The 20,646-nt window shown below is 39.4% G+C and overlaps 1 protein-coding gene across 2 annotated transcripts in view; it reads left to right on the plus strand.

Annotated features, from left to right (window-relative positions):
• Positions 1-20,646, plus strand: part of RNF217 (ring finger protein 217) — a 57,794-nt gene that overhangs the window by 25,440 nt on the left and 11,708 nt on the right. For both annotated transcript variants that reach the window (XM_088140287.1, XM_088140283.1), the window contains 2 exons: positions 4,676-4,840; positions 6,620-6,821. In XM_088140287.1, the coding sequence (XP_087996413.1) occupies positions 4,676-4,840; positions 6,620-6,821 (367 nt within the window). The remainder of the gene's footprint in view (positions 1-4,675; positions 4,841-6,619; positions 6,822-20,646) is intronic.

Here is a 20,646-nt window from a genome sequence, read left to right on the forward strand (position 1 = left end):
TGTATCCTTGCTCCTCCCTCACCCTCTTCATTTCTTAAAATAGTCTTCTCTAAGCTGCTGCTGTCTAGCCAATATGGCCAGCACATTGGGGAGTACTGCTTTAAAGGCTTGCTTTCTTAACTTCCTAATAGTTGCTATGCCTTGCAAATCTGTAATTTGTTACTGTGGACATTACAACAAACTTCAATTTAGGAAAATGTACAAAATGCCTGTGAGCTCTGAACCACAATTCAGCTCTTCAGCTCATGATACCTGAACGGTATTGTTGGAATTATCCTTTGGAAAACCATTATGATACTTTAAGAAAATCAAAATTAAATTTGCGTGCCAGTTGTTCATGAAAGACTTGCAGTGAGAAAATCCAGGAGCGTGACATTAGGTGGATGTATTTTGTTTTCCTAAAATAAGGCTTGAGATTCACAGGTAGTTGGGGTATACACTTGAACTACTACTTGTAGATTTCTGTGCGTTGTTTTTTTTCTTAAAAACATTTTTTTCTGATTATTTATTTATTGATTTGATTTATATCCTGCTCATGTCAGCATACATAGCATTGTCTCCTCCCATTTCTACACATAACATCAACCCTGTCAGATATATTAGGTTGAAAGTCAGTGTGAAACACAGTCGGAATAGAAAGTCTTCACACGTAAAACCTTGGAGATAGGCAATCTGGTGCCATCTGGATGTTGTATACTGCAAGACCTACTGTCCTAACTACTGACCATGTTGGCTGAGCTGATGAAAATTGAAGTCCAAGCCATCTGGAGGGAACCAGGCTAATTCCTAGACTTTTGTATCCTATTAGATAAACTGTACAAAGCATTGCATGGGTACTTGGTAAAACAGTCCTCTTCAAATCATCAAGGTATTTGCAGCCTTTTCAAGGGTCACCTGCTTGATTCAATGGTCTTCCCAGGTTGTATATTTGCATAGACAACCTTTCCATAGGGAACGCTGGCAAAGTTGCTTGGGCTGCAGATACCTGCTGAAACAACCTGGGATGGGCCTTAAGATAGTCCTGTGGAGTCTTCCAGAGGATGTAGATGCTGAGCACTTTGAGGAGAGGCCTTTCACTTGCACCAATGCTTGGCAAAGTGCCCCTGTTAAGGCTCCAGGCTAGAATCCAAGAGATGGTGAGTTCTAGCCCCACCTTAGGCATGAAAGCCAGCTGGGTGACTTTGGGCCAGTCGCTCTCTCTCAGCCCAGCCTACCTCACAGGTTGGTTGTTGTGGGGAGAATAGGAGGAGGACGGAGTATTAGGTATGTTCTCCGCTTTGTGTTATTTATAAAAATAATAAAGGCGAGATAAAAAAAAAATGCTTTGCACAGCTTTAATAATCCATATTTTTAGACAGATATATATGATCTGCTTTTCTTCTGCAGGCAGATTTTGCAGGATGGATTCAGTTTTGCTGACATCAAAAATAAAAGCCGTTGGCTATCATTCTTTGAATGCTAAGCTTCACTACTCTTTGCATATAGTGAAGATACTGATGCAGATTACCTTCAGTGGCTGATTTTGTAAAAGCAGTAGATTATACCAGCTGTTTCTTTCAGACTTAAACACCCAGCAGGAGAATACTTTGCAGCTTATGGTACATGTTAAGCTTGCAATGTAAATCTGTTAGTGTTCTGTCCTTTACCTTCAGTATTTTACTGATTCTAAATTTTGCACTTTTTCTGTGCAAATGTACATAGCCAGTTCATTAAAAAAATGCTTAGCCAGTTTAGTGATATTAAAGAACTATCAGGCATAGCCCTATAAGCAGCTTTTGTCTGGCTAGGGTTAAGAATATAACCACTAATTTGATATTAAAATTTATCTCATATTGTTCAAGTGACCAGATGTCTCTGTTGTAAAAGTAGGTTTTGGTTCAACATTAAAAGCACAATTTTCTCAGCTAGGCCATATCTATATATGATTATTAATATTTCAAAGGTCAGCTGCTTTTTTAAGTTACTGCATGACAAGCAGAGAGTACAACTCAATAGCTGCCACCAAGGATAGAATATTGCAAACTTGGAAGGGTAGAAGACCAGCTTGGAAGGATAATTACAGATAATTACCTAGAGTGGGTTACATAATTTCTAAGAAGAGGACTAATCAAAGCATTTCTGGTCTTGATCGCTGCAAAAAATGCAGCGGCTTGATTCAAACAATATTTCTGATTTTTAAAACTATAACATATTCTGTTGAAAATATGATATGTGAATAGTGTCTCTGCACAAATATGTTACCAGAAAGAACTTTCATTGATTCATTGATTCATTCATTTGATTTATTGTGTACCTTTTCTCTAGAAATTCATGTTAACATAGAAAGCACTCCCTCAGTTTTTTTTCTTTCAAATCTGTGAGGTAGGTTGGGTTAAGAGATAGCAACTGGCCCAGTGAGCTTTGATGGCTGGGATGATCTTGCACATGGAACTCCCCAGTACTATTACAACAGTTTAAACACACCATTTCACTGGGGCTCAATCATTTATGGTAAGAGAAAATAGGGATTTGTCTATGCCTCCTTGAAAGGCATAGACAAAGGAAAGGCAAGATATAAATCAGAAGAATAAATAGCTAGCAATCCTGACATAGTCAGTGGCTATGGAAAGTACCTAGAACTAAAAATCTATAGTTAAGTTCATTTGTTGTGGGTTATACAGTTTGCCTAAAAGACCCTGATGCTGGGAAAGATTGAAGGCAAAAGGAGAAGGGGATGGCAGAGGATGAGATGGTTAGATAGCATCACTGAAGCAATGAGCGTGAAACTGAGCAAACTCAGGGAGGCAGTGAGGGACAGGAAGGCCTGGCGCAATATGGTTCATGGGGTCACGAACAGTCAGACACGACTTAACGACTGAACAACAACAAATACAGTTTGCCTATTGTTATTTCAAGCAATAGTAGTTGTATATATAAAATTCTATTCCAAAAATTAAAATAAAACAGATCTGTGTCTTGACCAGGAAGACATAATGAACTTGACCTCTGTTTGATTAATGTTCTTCTACCAGCTTTGCTCTGCCTTATTTTTAGAGCCTGTAGAACCCTGATATTTTTTGCTAAGTAAATTCTCATGAGTACAAAACCTCATGCAAGAGAAATGGCCTCAGTCAAGGGTCAGATTAATAGGATGATTGCTGAATCTGAATGGAATCTTGCAAGACATTTATTCCATTGCAACAAAATCCATAATCCTGATATACAGGCTGTTGCAGACAAATAGCTACCTGTTCTATCAAAATACCTTACTAATATCAAGATAAATTGGTGATATTGATATTAATAAGGAAAGATAAACACCTGATATCAGTTTTCCTTTGGCATGTCACAATAAATCTAACACAGCTGATTTTTTGGATTTGTACACAAGTTAAGACCTGTCTGAGATGTGCTTGTTGCAGTACTCCAGGTAATGGCATGAAAGCAGGTGATGAATGGAGTGAAGGCTGAGTGTGTTTGCATACTTAGGAGTAGAACACCTGAAGCATTCAACAGAGTCTCCATTATTCATTTTGTGAGATTTGCTTTCTTAGAGGAAAAGTAAATATAAACATACAGAGAAAACTACATTATTATATTTGGCCCATAATGAACAATGAAAACTCAAGCTCCTTTATTTCTTAAAGTTTACCACCAAAACATTATAAGAATAATAGTACTTTAATATATTACAATACTTAAACATGAACAATAAGCTTTCATAATGAAAACAACTGGTATGTTTTGAGGAAAATTTGCATATGACACAAAGGCAAACAAAATTCCCGGATGTCTGTTACAAGTTAGTGAACAGGAGCCCTCTTATTACTGTATAAGGGTACACCTGAAGATTTGTTGCAGATCCCATTTATTGTAATATTGAAAGCTTCTTGTTTCATTAAGTAGGCTTTGATGACAATCCCTTCTGTCAGGGGCGTGCGACCTTTTGTAAACGGGGGGGTCACAGCCTTTGACTGGCAGGCATCAGGGCCAGGGGGCAGGTAAGGTTCCAAAAAGAAAGTGAGCGTCACTAGGACAAATGTAAATTAAACTAAACATTGCAATTTAGCGTTTTAATTAACTCGGGGGAAGGCGTTTCCTCTGTATATAGACTGAAGACTGATTAGTGTTTTTCATGTATCATTATTCAATTGATTGCTAATGAGAACTTCCAACTTTTTGTATATTTGTTCAATTTCCTAAGGTAAAGGTAGTCTGTAGTTGGTGCTCAGTGAAAAGATAATGAAATAAACAGCATAAGCTAGTAATAATAAACGGATGTTTTACTACTTGACTTACAATTTTGGTTAGAGCACTAATATTGGTGATAGAATAGGTTTTGTGGTAACAGTAGTTGAAGTAATTGGAATTAATGTGGTGATGCTTGGGAGGTCAGCCTGCAGTGACCACACTCTGGTTTCAAAAGAATGTCATCAGTCTAAGCTGCCAGCAAATTCATACCCAGTGAAATGTCCTTTTCTCCAATTGGTAAGGCTTCTTAAGAGCTTCATCTTAATGTGCAAGTAAATAAAAAGCTGCAGAATTATTAGGTGGTTTTCCTGATACATGTCTTCACCATCTACCCCCTTGTAATTTTCATGCAAGAAGGAGCTCAGTTATGGTTTCCAAACATCACTTAGTGGCCATTTTCTCCAACTGTTTAGATTTTTATTGCTTTATGCTCTTACTTAAACAGATCCAGTGCCCAACCTGCCAATTTGTGTGGTGCTTTAAGTGCCACTCTCCGTGGCATGAAGGTGTCAACTGCAAAGAGTTCAAAAAGGGAGACAAACTGCTGCGTCACTGGGCCAATGAAATTGAACATGGGCAAAGAAATGCTCAAAAGTGTCCAAAGTGCAAGGTAAGAAAACAGTGCATGGTCCTTCAATATTCTGTGAAGTGCCTGGGCAAAGTCAATTAGTACAGTAGAACTGACACCTACTAAGGAGGTTTTATCAAACAGAGAAAACTAATCCCTATCATCTGTTGATATTACAGTTCTTATCACTCTCTTTATGTTGAACTGATGACTTTTGGAGCTGTGAACATTCTGCTTCTCAACAAAAGAAAATGGTTAAATAGCCTTTCCCTCCCTCATTTCCAACTTTTTTGGAATAAGCTAAGATATTCCAAAAATTCTTATGGCAATATTTCATGGCAAGTCCTGAGAATGCACTATTCTGGGTAATGTAATTGTATTGCAGAGATGATAAATGTATCAATTTGATTACAACTTTCCAGTACAATTTTAAAATACTTTGATGAATATACTGCAATTTTAAGGAGATGTATCTTAACCTTTGAATTATTTTTATAGTCACTTTCTGATCAAGTTATGCAACTGAAAAGTCCAATGGATTTCATCAGGTTAAAATTTCTTCCCATTTTTAAAAAAAACTTTCAAGGAAGTCTCTTATTTTCAATATAAAAATTTCTAAAATTTAGTCTTTTGTGAGTTCTTCATACTAAGAAAAGTATATTGAATTGTATAAAATATTAAAAATTAAGGGTGGGGAAAGCTGTTATCTCACAAATTTAGGTGAGACAGAAAAGACGCACTGTTAAAATATTGCTCCACAATCATCTGAAGTAGAATCTAAAATATTTTGTACTGTACTAATGGGGAATGCTTTTCACACATAAAATACCTAGAATCTTGATTTGCTTCTAAAAAGTAAAAAATAAGATTGGCACTTTTCAGGATTCTTTGTGAGTTGTTGTATATGCACTCATTTGATTATGCTTTGTAGATTTAAAAACATTTAAATAATTTATTATGATTTTGTTTTTATGGTGTTTTATTGCTTAACCCTTTTATTGTATATTTTATTATTGGGAGCCACTCAGGGTTTCCAGTTGGGGCAACAGACACATGCTGTTAAATAGATAAATAGTTGAATGGAATTTGCTCAGTAACCAAACATTAATAAACTAGAAACACAATCATTTAATAAGAAACAAAAACAAAAGAACCAAACTTTCATTGAATTTATGGGAGACAGAATATATGTTTTAAATGCATTTAAATTCATTATTTTAATATCCAAAATTTCAGCTTTTCTAGAGTCAGTCCTTATGTGCATTGTGGAGTTTTCGTTGATGTATATGTAGTCTGTATCTGGGCATAGACTCGTACTGTTAATTACCTTCCAAAACTTGCCAATGACACTATATAAATATAAACCTGTGACTCTGTCCAAAGACTTAGATAGAGGGTTTCTCTAGCAACTGCTTGGTGATGGTCTTTGGGTTAATGACTTCCCTCCTTGGCTGTTTGGAATGCTTGTCTGGGAAGTCTCTGACTTGCTGAAAAATCTTGTCAATTCTCTTGAACTTCTTAACCCTTGTAGCACTTTAACTGTCTTTCCTAGGCTTAACTTATATTTGTGTAATTGTTACAGAACAAATAACCAGTCCCTTAAGTTTATGAATTTTTGTGGGGTTAAACAGTAATTTAAAAACTTAACTGCAGCAGCCTTTTAGCTTCTCCTATAAGTCTCTTTATCAATAAAATAGTAGCTTTCCTCAGGATTTATTGGATGATTTGTCATAAAACTATTGAAGTAGTTAAGTGTTGGGTGGAATCCTCTTTTTTAAACAATATTTTTATCTCTCCCTCCCACCTGTTTTACTTTTAAAGATTCATATTCAGAGAATACAAGGTTGTGACCATATGACTTGCTCACAATGCAACACTAACTTTTGTTACCGCTGTGGGGAGAGATACCGCCAGCTTCGTTTCTTTGGAGATCATACATCAAACCTCAGTATATTTGGATGCAAATACCGCTACCTCCCTGAGAGTCCACATTTAAGGAGATTAGTAAGAGGCTCTGTCTGCGGTAAGTGGGTGATAAGACCTTTCAGAGAATTGTATCTATGAAGTAATTGCCATTGATAGCAACCCTAAAGCTTATTCTTCATTAACATGTAGAATAATAAACATTCTTCCTCCAAACATAAATTTTTGTTGTATGTTGTGATTCAAAACATGAGATTCATTACCATGGGAATCTCTTCCTAAAGTTTATTTGTCAGACTTCCTAATTCTGTGCATCTACTGTAGAGCTCACATAAATAATTGTACAAACAGGATTTGAATTTATGTAGATATGCAATTAGATGCCAGTTATGTATCTTGAAAATCTACTCCTAGAGGATTTTCTAGTGGATTTCTTTTATATTCCTAGTTTCACACTCCCATGTCTGTTCTAAGAGCTGGGTAGTGGGACTGCACAAAACAGCAGAAAAATGAGAACTTCAGTTACACAAACAGGTCTGCTAGATTTAGCCTGATGGATTTAGCCTGATGTTTCCTATACATTTCAGCCTTATCTGTTTTTTTCAAATGCAAATCATGTTGTATCTGTAGGGTTTATCTACTAGGCCTACACATTTACACATTATAACTATAGGGTTGTCTCTACTAGTCTTACACATTTTTCATTTTTCTGAGTCATCTCTCCCTTTAATATCTTTCTCAGAATAAAGACTACTAACTTATCTATCTATTATATTTTGAAAATTAGTGATAACTGATGAATAGAGAAATTATTCCAACCTTTCCTTTTTATTTTTCCATCTTTCATGAGGAAATCAGATTAATTGTGGCAATGTTTCTTTGAACATTTTCAAATTTAAGAATGCATTCCTATGCATGTGTGAGAGTAAGTCATACTCATAGAATATGATTGCTCTTCAATTAAGCTAGTAAGGGACACTGCACCGTAGAAGTAGTGAGTTCAACACCATCTGTGAAATCTATTTAAAACAAACAGACTTCCCTCATAATCACTCTGTGTGTGAGAGAGAGAGAGAAAGGAGAGAGAGAATGAGAATGATTAGGATTATTCTGTAGGTTCAAGTATCAATTCATAAAAAATTCTGAGTCCTGAAAGTGCCTGCTTATTAGGGCATCTTCTGTGTCAACTTCATCTTTAATCCCGTAATAGATGTATTACTATTTATTTTATTCAGTGGAGAACACCTGCCCATCCTCAAAAATGCTTTCTCTTTACAACCTATCATACTGAAAATAAACTGAGCCCTTACCCAATTTAAGTCCTTCAGAGGCACTCAGGTATACCGCATTTACTATATCTATGGCAATAGAAAAGTGTGCAGTTTCAGTTGCAGAAACATATTCTTAATGTCTTGTGTAAATCAGAGTTTGTTTGTAGCTAGCATCCAAAACAGAGAAAAAACAATCTCAGGATAGATAGGAAAATTGCTGAAATTAACTTTTTTTTTTTTTTTTACCAATCTTGCCCAGTCCCAAAGGATGGGAAGGAATACTCTGTGCTTACTAGAGCTCTGAATTAAAACTTATTTTATTTGCATTTTAATTGAGACAGATGTTTGTATGATCTTTGTACAATAGATCCTGCTGTCCTAAAATCATACGCTAGGCAAGAATTGTAGCAGACCAGTCTCTCTTTATTAATATATCTTTCTTAATTTTTGCAAATATTTCTGTCATAAGCACATTTTATCTTTTAGGTATTTATTTTTTATTTATTAAACTTTTACCACAGACAACAGCATTTTATAATAAAATTCAAGTCAAAATTAAGAACAGAGTTCTTAAAAAACAATATCAATTTTCAAAGATTGTTTAAAAAGTTAGGGTTTTAGGCCCTTTCTAAAAGCCAGTTAAAGACATCAGGCCATCTCTTTCCTTTTGCAGCTGAGAAGGAAATGGATTACAAAGAACTAGGCTTATAATTAAGCAGGTTTCACCAATAGTATATAAATAGTTCTTAGTAAAAAGAACCCATTCCCTCCTCTCTCCCCTCACCTTTGTGTCTCTGGGGAATATCCTCATGTACAGCCCCCTTGAGTTCCAGGAGGAGAAGTGGTAATAAATTAAATAAATACTGTTGAGGGGTCTGATAGGTGCCATAAGTTGTGCTGCTATTACAGAGATTGAGTTTCAAGGTACAGGGGCTTTGTCCAGATCATGATGTCATCCTGTTAAAAAAATGGAGAGCTTATATGCTGTGTAGTTTTTCGCGCTTTTGAGGAGCCCTCATAATATGTATCAGAATCAGCGATGCTTGGGAAACTTAGAGGATAGCTCTCTTAGGATTTTTTATTTATTTTACCCTTTCACAAGATCATGATGGAATAGCTAACGTAACAAAAGAATGTCCAATGTCTTAATAGGCAGCAGGGTTTAACATAAACTGGATGGTCTTAAAATATATTTGTCTAAACTTAAATGATGATTCCCCTTCATGGATCACTGCCTTGTCGTGGCGAAGGGGCTTGCGTAACTCAGTGAAGCCATGAGCTATACCGTGCAGGGCCACCCAAGACGGACAGGTCATGACAGAGAGTTCTGACAAAATGTGGTCCACTGGAGAAGGAAATGGCAACCCACTCCAGTATCCTTGCCAAGAAAACCCCATGGACAATGTTAAAAGGCTAAAAGATATGACACCGGAAGATGAGCCCCTCAGGTCGGAAGGTGTCCAATATGCTACTGGGGAAGAGCGGAGGGCAATTCCAAGTAGCTCCAGAAAGAGTGAAGCGGCTGGGCCAAAGCCGAAAGGACGTTCAGCTGTGGATGTATCTGGAAGCGAAAAGAAGGTCCGATGCTGTAAAGAACAATATTGTATAGGTACCTGGAATGTAAGAACTATGAACCAAGGCAAGCTGGATGTGGTCAAACATGAGATGACAAGACTGAACATTGACATCTTGGGAATCAGTGAACTGAAATGGGCGGGAATGGGTGAATTTAATTCGGGTGACCATTATATCTACTACTGTGGGCAAGAAACCCTTAGAAGAAATGGAGTTGCACTCATAGTCAATAAGAGAGTTGGAAAGGCAGTAATGGGGTACAACCTCAAAAATGACAGAATGATCTCAGTGCGTATCCAAGGCAAACCATTCAATATCACAGTCATCCAAGTCTGCGCCCCAACACTGATGCCGAAGAAGCTGAAGTTGACCGCTTCTATGAAGACCTACAACACCGTCTAGAACTAGCACCAAAAAAAGATGTCCTTTTCATCATAGGGGATTGGAATGCTAAAGTAGGAAGTCAAGGAGTAATCGGAATAACAGGCAAGTTTGGCCTTGGAGTACAAAATGAAGCAGGGCAAAGGCTAATAGAGTTCTGTCAAGAGAACAAGCTAGTCATAGCAAACACTCTTTTCCAACAACACAAGAGACGACTCTACACATGGACATCACCAGATGGACAATACCGAAACCAGATTGATTATATACTTTGCAGCCAAAGATGGAGAAGCTCTATTCAGACAGCAAAAACAAGACCAGGAGCTGACTGTGGCTCAGATCATGAGCTTCTTACTGCAAAATTTAGGCTTAAATTGAAGAATGTAGGGAAAACCACTAGACCACTCAGGTATGACTTCTAAATCTATTCATCACCTTCACTGTGTACTCACAAGGAATATGATCTGAGGATTAGATTTGGTAGACAGAGTGCCTGAAGAACTATGGACGGAGGTCCATAACATTGTACAGGAGGCAGCAACTAAAACCATCCCAAAGAAAAAGAAATGCAAGAAAGCAAAATGGCTGTCTGATGAGGCTTTACAAATAGCTGTGGAAAGAAGGAATGCGAAAAGCAAGGGTGAAAGGGAAAGATATAAGCAACTGAATGCAGATTTCCAGAGAATAGCAAGGAGAGATAAGAAGGCCTTCTTAAATGAACAATGCAAAGAAATCGAGGAAAACAATAGAATGGGGAAGACTAGAGATCTCTTCAAGAAAATTGGAGATATGAAAGGAACGTTTAATGCAAAGATGGGCATGATAAAGGACAAAAAAGGCAGGGACCTAACAGAAGCAGAAGAGATTAAGAAGAGGTGGCAAGAATACACAGAAGAACTATACAAGAAAGATCTTAATGTCCCTGATGTCCACGTTGGTGTGATCACTGACCTTGAGCCAGACATCCTAGAGAATGAAGTCAAGTGGGCCTTAGGAAGCATTGCTAGCAACAAAGCTAGTGGAGATGACAGTATTCCAGCTGAGTTATTTAAAATACTAAAAGACGATGGTGTTAAAGTGCTGCACTCAATATGCCAGCAAGTTTGGAAAACGCAACAGTGGCCACGGGATTGGAAAAGATCAGTTTATGTTCCAATTCCAAAGAAGGGCAATGCCAAAGAATGCTCAAACTATCGCACAATTGCACTCATTTCACATGCTAGCAAGGTTATGCTCAAAATCCTACAAGCTAGGCTTCAGCAATACATGAACCGAGAACTACCGGATGTACAAGCTGGGTTTCAAAGAGGCAGAGGAACTAGAGATCAAATTGCCAACATTCATTGGATCATGGAGAAAGCACGAGAGTTCCAGAAAAATATCTACTTCTGCTTCATTGACTATGCAAAAGCCTTTGATTGTGTGGATCACAACAAACTCTGGCAAATTCTTAAAGAGATGGGAGTACCAGACCACCTTACCTGTCTCCTGAGAAATCTGTATGCAGGCCAAAAAGCAACAGTTAGAACCGGTCATGGAACAACCGATTGGTTCAAAATAGGGAAAGGTGTATGACAAGGCTGTATACTGTACCCCTGCTTATTTAACCTATATGCAGAGTACATCATAAGAAATGCCAGGCTGGAAGAATCAGAAGCCGGAATTAAGATTGCAGGGAGAATCATCAACAACCTCAGATATGCAGACGATACCACCCTAATGGCAGAAAGTGAAGAAGAACTAAAGAGCCTCTTGATGAGGGTGAAAGAGGAGAGTGCGAAAACTGGCTTGAAACTCAACATTAAAAAAACTAAGAACATGGCATCTGGACCCATCAATTCCTGGCAAATAGAAGGGGTAGAATTGGAAGCAGTAACAGACTTCATTTACTTGGGCTCCAAGATCACCGCAGACGGAGACTGCAGCCATGAAATTAAAAGATGCTTGCTCCTTGGGAGGAAAGCTATGGCAAGCCTAGATAGCATATTAAAAAGCAGAGACATCACCTTGCCGACAAAGATCCGCATAGTCAAAGCTATGGTTTTTCCAGTAGTAATGTATGGCTGTGAGAGCTGGACCATAAAGAAGGCTGAGCGCCAAAGAATTGATGCCTTTGAACTGTGGTGCTGGAGAAGACTCTTGAGAGTCCCCTGGACTGCTAGGAGGTCAAACCAGTCAATCTTAAAAGAAATCAACTCTGATTGCTCATTGGAAGGATCGATAATGAAGCTCAAGCTCAGATACTTTGGTCACCTAATGCAAAGAGAGATCTCTTTGGAGAAGACCCTGATGCTGGGAAAGATTGAAGGCAAAAGGAGAAGAGGACGGCAGAGGATGAGATGGTTAGATAGCATCACTGAAGCAATGAGCATGAAACTGAGCAAACTCAGGGAGGCAGTGAAGGACAGGAAGGCCTGGCGCAATATGGTTCATGGGGTCACGAAGAGTCGGACACGACTTAACGACTAAACAACAACAAAATGATGATTGTCTGCCTGTCAGAATCATTAAAAAAAGATTAAGGGAGAAGTTCTTGACAATTTTATTCCATTTTTGGCAGGGCCCTGCTTCTTATCCTTTAATTTTATAGAGCTGCTAATAAATACTAAACCATGAGAACTAGGTGGAAAAGAAAATGTGTAAGAAGCCACATGCCATACTGGTAGTGGTGTGAATTCTGACAAGTGTGTTAGGCTAAGGGCACAATATTTGGAGTTCATATTACTCTAACTGTACAAATAACAATGCTAGTAGCTGGAACAGTAGTTTTGCTTTTAGTGAGATAATACAGCATCTCTTGGCAAAGTAACTCAATAAAATATAAAATAAATGTACTGACCATTCCATTAAGCAATTGCTGCAATGTTAACTGAATTATCAGTGGAAGCTATCATTCTTAGGCATAATGTAACTTGCCTTATAAATTGTAGGTATTGGGGGGAGTTTATTGACAGGTTATGAAAAGAAGAATTCCGTCTTCTGTATCTTCATCTGCTAAACCACAGGGTGGGGAACATAAAGAAAAAATGTGCTTAGTAAAACTAAACCTTTTTTTTTTTTTTTTTGCCCAGCTGCAAAATCAAGACTCTCTTCTAAAGTTGCCGATGCTTTGGCTACGATTGCAGATCCTAGTGATTGGAAATAAACAAAATGCAGCACTTTTAAATGTATTAAGATATTAAAGCACTGCAGCACCTGAATGCAATTAAGTGAATTAAATAATAGATCAGATGGTGCATTAGTAATTCTGTACTGTACTCAGAGGTAAAACAAGCCACGGAATAAATTTCTTTATATGGGGGAGCAGGGGGAGCTACTTGGCATTCAACAAATTACAACAATTGGTTTAATTTCAGGAGAGAGATAACATGCAGATTAGTGAATGAGCATGAGCCCACGTCCATGCGTGAGCCTCGCCGTAATCAGCAAAACGTATATACTTGTACAGGACTAAATTTAATTTCTCTAATGAGATACTTCTCCGCCCTTATTGCGTCTGCAGAGTGCCGCCCGGCGGTCCTGTTTCAGATCACCAGGTCCCTCTTTGGTAAGGGGGATGTGGTGGTTCATTTGCAGGGCCGCACGGAGGAATTTGCAGAGCACCTGCAGGATAAAATTGCTCGGATTCATTCCAAGTTGGACTCTGAGCGTGGTGCAGGGTCTGGGGAGATACCAGGGGATCGTTCTTGCCTAGTTAGCTGGGAACAGTTTGATCCTGTGGTTCCTGAGGAAGTGGACAGGATCCTCAGGACTGTGAGGGCCACCACTTGTCATCTGGACCCATGCCCCTCCTGGCTGGTGAAAGCAGCTCGGGAGGTGACATGTGGTTGGATCCAGGTGATGGTTAAGGCATCCTTGCAGGAGGGAGTGTTTCCAGCACCCTTTAAAGAGGCACTGGTGCACCCCCTCCTCAAGAAGCCCTCCCTGGATCCTACTGTACTGGACAACTTTCGTCCAGTCTCCCACCTCCCCTTCTTGGGGAAGATGGTTGAGAAAGTGGTGGCTTCGCAGCTCCAAAGGGTCCTGGAGGAAACGGATTATCTGGACCCTTATCAGTCAGGTTTCAGGCTGGCTATGGAACGGAAACGGCATTGGTCGCACTTATGGATGATCTCTAGCGGGAGCAGGATGGTGGTAGTGCGACCATCCTTGCTCTCCTTGATCTCTCAGCGGCGTTCGATACCGTCGACCACGGTATCCTATTAGGACGGCTCAGGGATATGGGGGTGGGTGGCACAGTTTTGTGCTGGTTCACCTCCTTTCTCCAGGGCCAATCCCAATCAGTGGTGATAGGGAGCGAGAGGTCCCATCCTCGGCCCCTTCTTTGTAGGGTGCCGCAGGGTTCGGTTCTCTCTCCGCTCCTTTTCAACATCTATATGAAACAGCTGGGTGAGATCATCCATCATCATGGGATGAGGTATCATCAGTATGCTGATGATATTCAACTATACATCTCCATCCCTGGTGAGGTAGGTGATGCCATGACCGCCCTCTCGCGGTGCCTGGAGGCTGTGAGGGTCTGGATGGGGAACAACAGGCTCCAGCTGAACCCTGGCAAGATGGAGTAGCTGTGGGTTACTGGCTCCTCTGTATCCAGGACGTTGTCATCGTTGGTCTTGGACGGGGTAGCACTGCCCCAGACAGACCCAGTGCGTAATTGGGGTCCTCCTGGACTCATGGCTCCTGCTCGAAGAGCAGGTGGCAGCCATGGCCAGGAGGGCTTTTGCATAGCTTCGGGTTGTGCACCAGTTACGCCCTTTCCTGGATCAGGATGCCTTGCAAACAGTCACTCATGCCCTCGTTATCTCCCAGATAGACTACTGCAATGCGCTCTACATGGGGCTACCCTTGAAGAATATCCGGAAGCTTCAGCTGGTCCAGAATGCGGCCACGCGAGCAATTTTTGGGCCCCAAAGAAGGACCCATATAACACCTCTGCTCCGTGAGCTGCATTGGGTACCAGTTTGCTTCCGGGTCCAATTCAAGGTGTTGGTTATCACCTTTAAAGCCCTACATGGCATGGGGCCAGGTTACCTGAAGGACTGCCTTGCCCCCACGATCTCAACCCATCCCACCCGATCTCATAGAGAGGGCATGCTCCGGATCCCCGCGGTAAAAGAACTCCAACTAGCGGGGTCCAGAAGGCGGGCCTTCTCTGCTGTGGCCCCCACCCTTTGGAACATCTTGCCCCCAGAGGTGAGACAGGCCCCCTCACTCCAGGCCTTTCAGAGGGATTTGAAGACCTGGCTCTGCCATCTGGCCTGGGGCGGGGAGGGAGGATATCAGAAATGGAGTTGGCTGGCCCCGTAGCGGCCTGGTGTGGCCCCTATCGGCCTCTTCGATTTTTTAGCTTTTTTATTTTTGTAATGTTTGGTTTTTATAACTTTTAATTGTATTTCTGATTTTAGTTTGTTGTAAGCCACCCAGAGTCCCCCGTTGTGGGGAGATGGGCGGGGACAAGTCAAATAAATAAATAAATAAAAATAAATAAAAATAAGATATGCATACATCTGTGTAGGCAGAGCTAGGACAAGTAACAAATTAAGCATTTTGAGAGTAGCTTTTCCAGTGCTTACTAAATGTGTGTGTGTGTGTGTTTATACTGTATATGATACGTTGTATTGATATTTTGATCTGGGATTACTTTTGTTGTATTGGGTTTTGGTAAAGGGGGTATGTAAGAAATATTTCATAAGATTGCATTAAAAACCTACCACGCTTTGACATACAGTATGTATGCAAGATTTTTAGATCTTGCTTTTCTTCCAAGCTGTTCCTCAAATTCTTCCAAGTTGTTCCAACACTGTGCATTTCATGCTTGTGGGCTGCTCACAGCAAGTTTCTACAGTATGCCCATGACAAAGGAAACCGTAAGAGATGTTACATAATCTGCCTCTTACTACTGTTGTAGATCTCTGGTCCAGTGAAGAATCTCCATTTGACCATGCAGATTCTTGACCAAGTTCCTTTTGTTCATTAAATATTATTGATAAACCAGATAAACCAACTGTCTCTTAAATATCAGAAAAGTAAGTAAAACCAGAGAATAGATGAATCATTTGCAAACCGAAAGTAGACTTGATGCTGCAGTTGTACTGTTTGGGGCTGATTTTGTCATTGTATATATATATTATCATGCATATGCGAATGCATGCATGCACACATCTTTGGTGTTGTATCTTTGTTCAGATCCTCTTCTGAAGCACTTTCTCTCAATTGCCTTGGTTGTCACTTTTCTCCAAATAATCCTTAAGAGGAAATGGGAGTACTCTGCAGAGTTACTGGCATGGAAAGCAAGGACAGGCAAGCATGATATATGCATTTGGGCTCTGAGTTGCTAGTAGAGGGAGTGAAAGACAGGCAAATCTGGTGAGTGTATTTGCATATGGAGTTGCCAGCATGGAGAGACAAGGACAGGAGAGGGTAATGTGTTGCATTTGCACGCAGAGCTGCTGGCACCGAAAATGTTTCTCTGGATAAACAGAGAAGGTAGATCAGGCTAAGTAGGTAGGCCAGCCCCACAGGAAGGTAGGTAGATCAGCCCCACAGAAATCAACTGCACAGGAAGACTAGAACTACTTTTATTGAGATTGTCTATAACAACAGAATCTTGTAAGTCTGATTGTGCTTTAACTCCCCGCCTTCTTAATCCCTAGTGAATCAGGGAGGACCCTGCCTGAGTCTCTTCCAGATACTACCTTGCTTCCCAGAACTTAAAGAATGTTTCAGCCCTCTTTGCTTATGTATTTGGTCTTGCATATTTCTCTCAAGGTCATCTCCCTTATTCTCTACAGAGATCAAAGGACAGGAGAGCATGGTACTCTAGGAATTCAGTGACCTCAATGAGGTCAAATGCACATTTCTCTGACTTTGGGTATAGATGGTGCTGCCATAAGCATTGCAGACAATTTTCCTGTGAATGTCAATGAGTAACTATGCTCCCCATGTCTTCAGGAGTTTGTTTCCCAATTGAGCTTAATTAATTTTGCCTAGGTCAAAAAATGTAGCAAAAGTCCATTCTTAAAAGCCACAGTTATAGCCTAGGGGAAAGCATGAACAGGGTTACTGATGCTGATATATTGATTTAACATCTGTAATAAACTGAGCAACAGATACAGAAAGATTTTGCTTACAAGAAAGAATTTTGATGCAGTTAGACGAAGTGGAAATCATTTCATCAGTAGCTTTAATCAACAGCACACAAGCTTGCTGTACCTCATGAGAGTTGGGCTAGCCAAGAACCCAAACATTTTAATTGGGTGCATTGATCTTGAGCTAAAATTCCCATGACCACTAATTGTCAGCCCATGTATGGTCATAAACATAAAATATGGCTTAAATTTCTGAGGACTGCATTAAATTTAGGAAATTGTAAAACGATATTGTGCAGATCATTTGGAGTCCAATGTATGCAGTTGCAATGGACCTGATTAGCCCCAGGCTGGTCTCATACATTCTGGTACTCCACTATCCCTCTTCATATTTAACTGAGGGATATGGTATTTACCAAATTTGAATGGGGGGAGTAGAGATTGGTATGTCTGAGTTTAGGGGTACAATCACTTCCTCTGAATAGGTAAGTAAAGTTGTAGCTCTGTTAACATTGCCACCAGTGCTTCCTTTTGAGCCAAGGATGGCCAAACTGTAGTATATAAAATATTCTTAGGGTAGGCATGTGCACACTGACCATGTCCTGTTTTAGGCAGCTGGGAATAAAGTCTAGAAGAGGGCAGTTGAATTGTTACTAATGAAATGTTTGCTTCTGCCAGTTGACTTTTTAATCAGCTATTTATTTCCTGCAGGCTTTTAATCCATCTCATGTTTTCTCCTAACATCTTTTTCTTTTCCACTTATAAGTCTTCATCATATTTCTACCTCCTTTTATACCTACTGCTGGTCTTTTAAGATAAAAACATTTATCTGACTCAAAGGTGCCCAGAAATTGTCTTAAGGATTACTAGGTGTCCATCCATTCCATCTGTGTACATATTTCACACTCTTGCTTCCACAATTATTTTGCATTAACTGGATCAGTGACCATTTCAGATATTTCAATCCTTCTGACCATCCCATTCAGGGATGGAATTTAAGAATACTGATGACCTGGTCTAAAGACCAATTGATGAGCTTCTGCCACAGACTCACCCAGGATAGGGGGAAGAAGCAAACCTGGATATTGATTTTTTTTTTTTTTTTGGACCAGTTTAACCATACTTTTCCTTTTCTGGGTTTGAATTCAAGAGGGGATCAGGGAGGAATGAGAGCAAGGGGTAAGGATTAAATCGTTTGTGGGCACCAGTTTCTGCTCACCAGTCAACCACTTCCAATTCTACTTGTAGCACCCAGTTATTCTGGAAAATTGATTCCTTTACCCAAAAAATACTGTAAAGAAAAAAGTTTTTACTGCATCTTCTTTAACAACAGCCAGTGCATCTGCACCACAGAATCAGATGCCAATGCCTTGGAGAGCAGTCTTTTATTATCTCTTATACGTATGTAATACAAGCAAACTTGCACTATTCAGCGATTGGATAATATGTTATAAGACCTGGGCATTTATGTTACAATAGATGGAATGCAGGCTCTGATAAAGGCCATTGGAGGAAGTTTACTTTAACTACTTTGTTCTTGGTTGTCTACTATACTGTTGTCTATACTGTCTATTGGCTTGCTGTCCGTCCTGTCTGCTGGCTTGTTTACTTAACAAGCGTGGCCCTGACTGCTTTTTCTACAACACATTGTCTGCCCCACAGGATCCCAGGAAAGAAAAGATAACATCTTTTTACATAGAACAGCTGAAATGAAATGGAATGCAGTCGGTTATAGGACAGCATGTAACAGAATAGCAGTGAACATTGAAAAAGGCAGTGAGCATTTGAGATAGTTATTTTTGAAAAATAACATGCACAGAAAACAAAACTTAAGTTCATGTTCTAGTGTTCCAGAAACGAAACTCTGATTATGGAGCAATATTCCCTGAAGTGTTCCTAATGAATACAGATGACTGGATTCACAGAGATAAGAATGCCCCTGGGATAGCATCATGTAGTGTTCACAATCATGTCTTAGTTGCCTTATCAAAACATTTTGCAGCAGCATGCTAAATGTCATCAAGCTTTTTGCAATGTGAACTTAACTTTAATTAAAAAAACAGGAAGCCTTCACCATCATTTTCCAAGGGAGTAAACTCCTTGTTCAAAAATAAAAATATTGCAAAAGGGGGAAGGGGTGGTATTTTCCTTCCACACCTCATGTGGAAGCATTTTTAAATCCTATTTAGGTCTTCTATAGAGAAGAGAAATGGAAAAGATAACAGAAAATGTTATCATGTACTGTATATAGCATACGGGATTACATAGGGGATTTACATTTCACCAACTCTGATTCTTCCCTCCTTCAAGATAACTCACTATGGCCTGGTCATACTCATTGTTCTTTTTATGCACCGTGTTCCTCTTATTTTATCCAGCTAACTTATATTCTGTGTCTCTTCAGCAGATTTAAATAATCAATTTTCAGGTGAGCATACTTTCAAACAAAGCTCAGTTTTTATTTTCTAAGAATGCTTCCGGGGTCTATGCAGAGCCCAGTAGCATTATTAGATGTTAACATTTCTGTCTGAAGCTGGTACTTTTGTTACAACATACCAACTTCCCACTATTATTTTTCAATTAAAAGGATGTAAAATAAATCAGTAAATCAAGTGAAACCTGTTGTTTGGCACCAAGGGAGGCACCATGGTAGAACCACGAGGGTGATGTTGGAGATTCAGACTATCGTTGGCCATCAATTATAGATGTTTGGGGATTTTTCAAATTTCTGTTTTGAATTTATAAATGTTTACCTCTGCACTTCTAGAGAGTCTGCTGAACATGCAAAAACTGCCCTCTTATTTTTAACTGATATGCTTTGAAACATTTCCATTGTTATTTTTAGAGTTGGGAAATACAATATTTAGGAGAATATATATTAAAAAAATCAGGTGATAGCTTAAAGGCTAGCAAATTCATTTAGTGCATAAACTGTTGTGGACAGTGATTAAGAAAATGTACTTATTTCTGTGATATATAGGCTACTGAATTTCAAAAAGGCTCTGGGTGGCTTTCCCTAATAGAAAAGTAAAATTGAAAGACTTAAGAGGGGAAAAAACCTACCAGAACCCAGTAGCAGTTAGTTTCCTAGCTACTGATAAACTTAGGAAGAGTCCTAACAGCAACAGTCGGCTACTGCATGGATAGGGCCCACCACATCATCAATTCCCAAAGGCTTTCTGAAACAGCCAACTCTTGGTTGAATGCCAAGGTGTGGTACTGATCTGACCTTGTGCAAGAATAAATGTGTCACCCTGGAAAATGCTGCAAGACTTACGTTTGCAGTAAAAGACTAACATAGGTGGGGTTCTGGAAACAGTTTCAATATTTTATAGTCCTAGTCTGATCTATTTGGATTTTATGTACTTTTCACAAATAATGACATGGAGTCCTTTAAAGGTAACATTAAAGCAGTAGGTTCCCCAAAAAATTCTCTCAGGTCAATACTTTTTTGTGGAACTTAAGTATTCTGTAGGTGAAATTAATTTTGCAACTATATAAAAATACCAGTAATAGAAGAAATTCTGTTCACAATTTCATCATGATTTAGTTAGAATGAAGGACATCTACTTGTATTGTGGAAAGCAGTAAGAAAAGGTGGGAGATA

Source organism: Python bivittatus, unplaced genomic scaffold (genome assembly GCF_059951505.1).
Source record: "Python bivittatus isolate LINGU-HERP-01145 unplaced genomic scaffold, Pbiv_v1 ctg000020_np1212, whole genome shotgun sequence".
Classification (NCBI taxonomy): Eukaryota; Metazoa; Chordata; class Lepidosauria; order Squamata; family Pythonidae; genus Python; species Python bivittatus.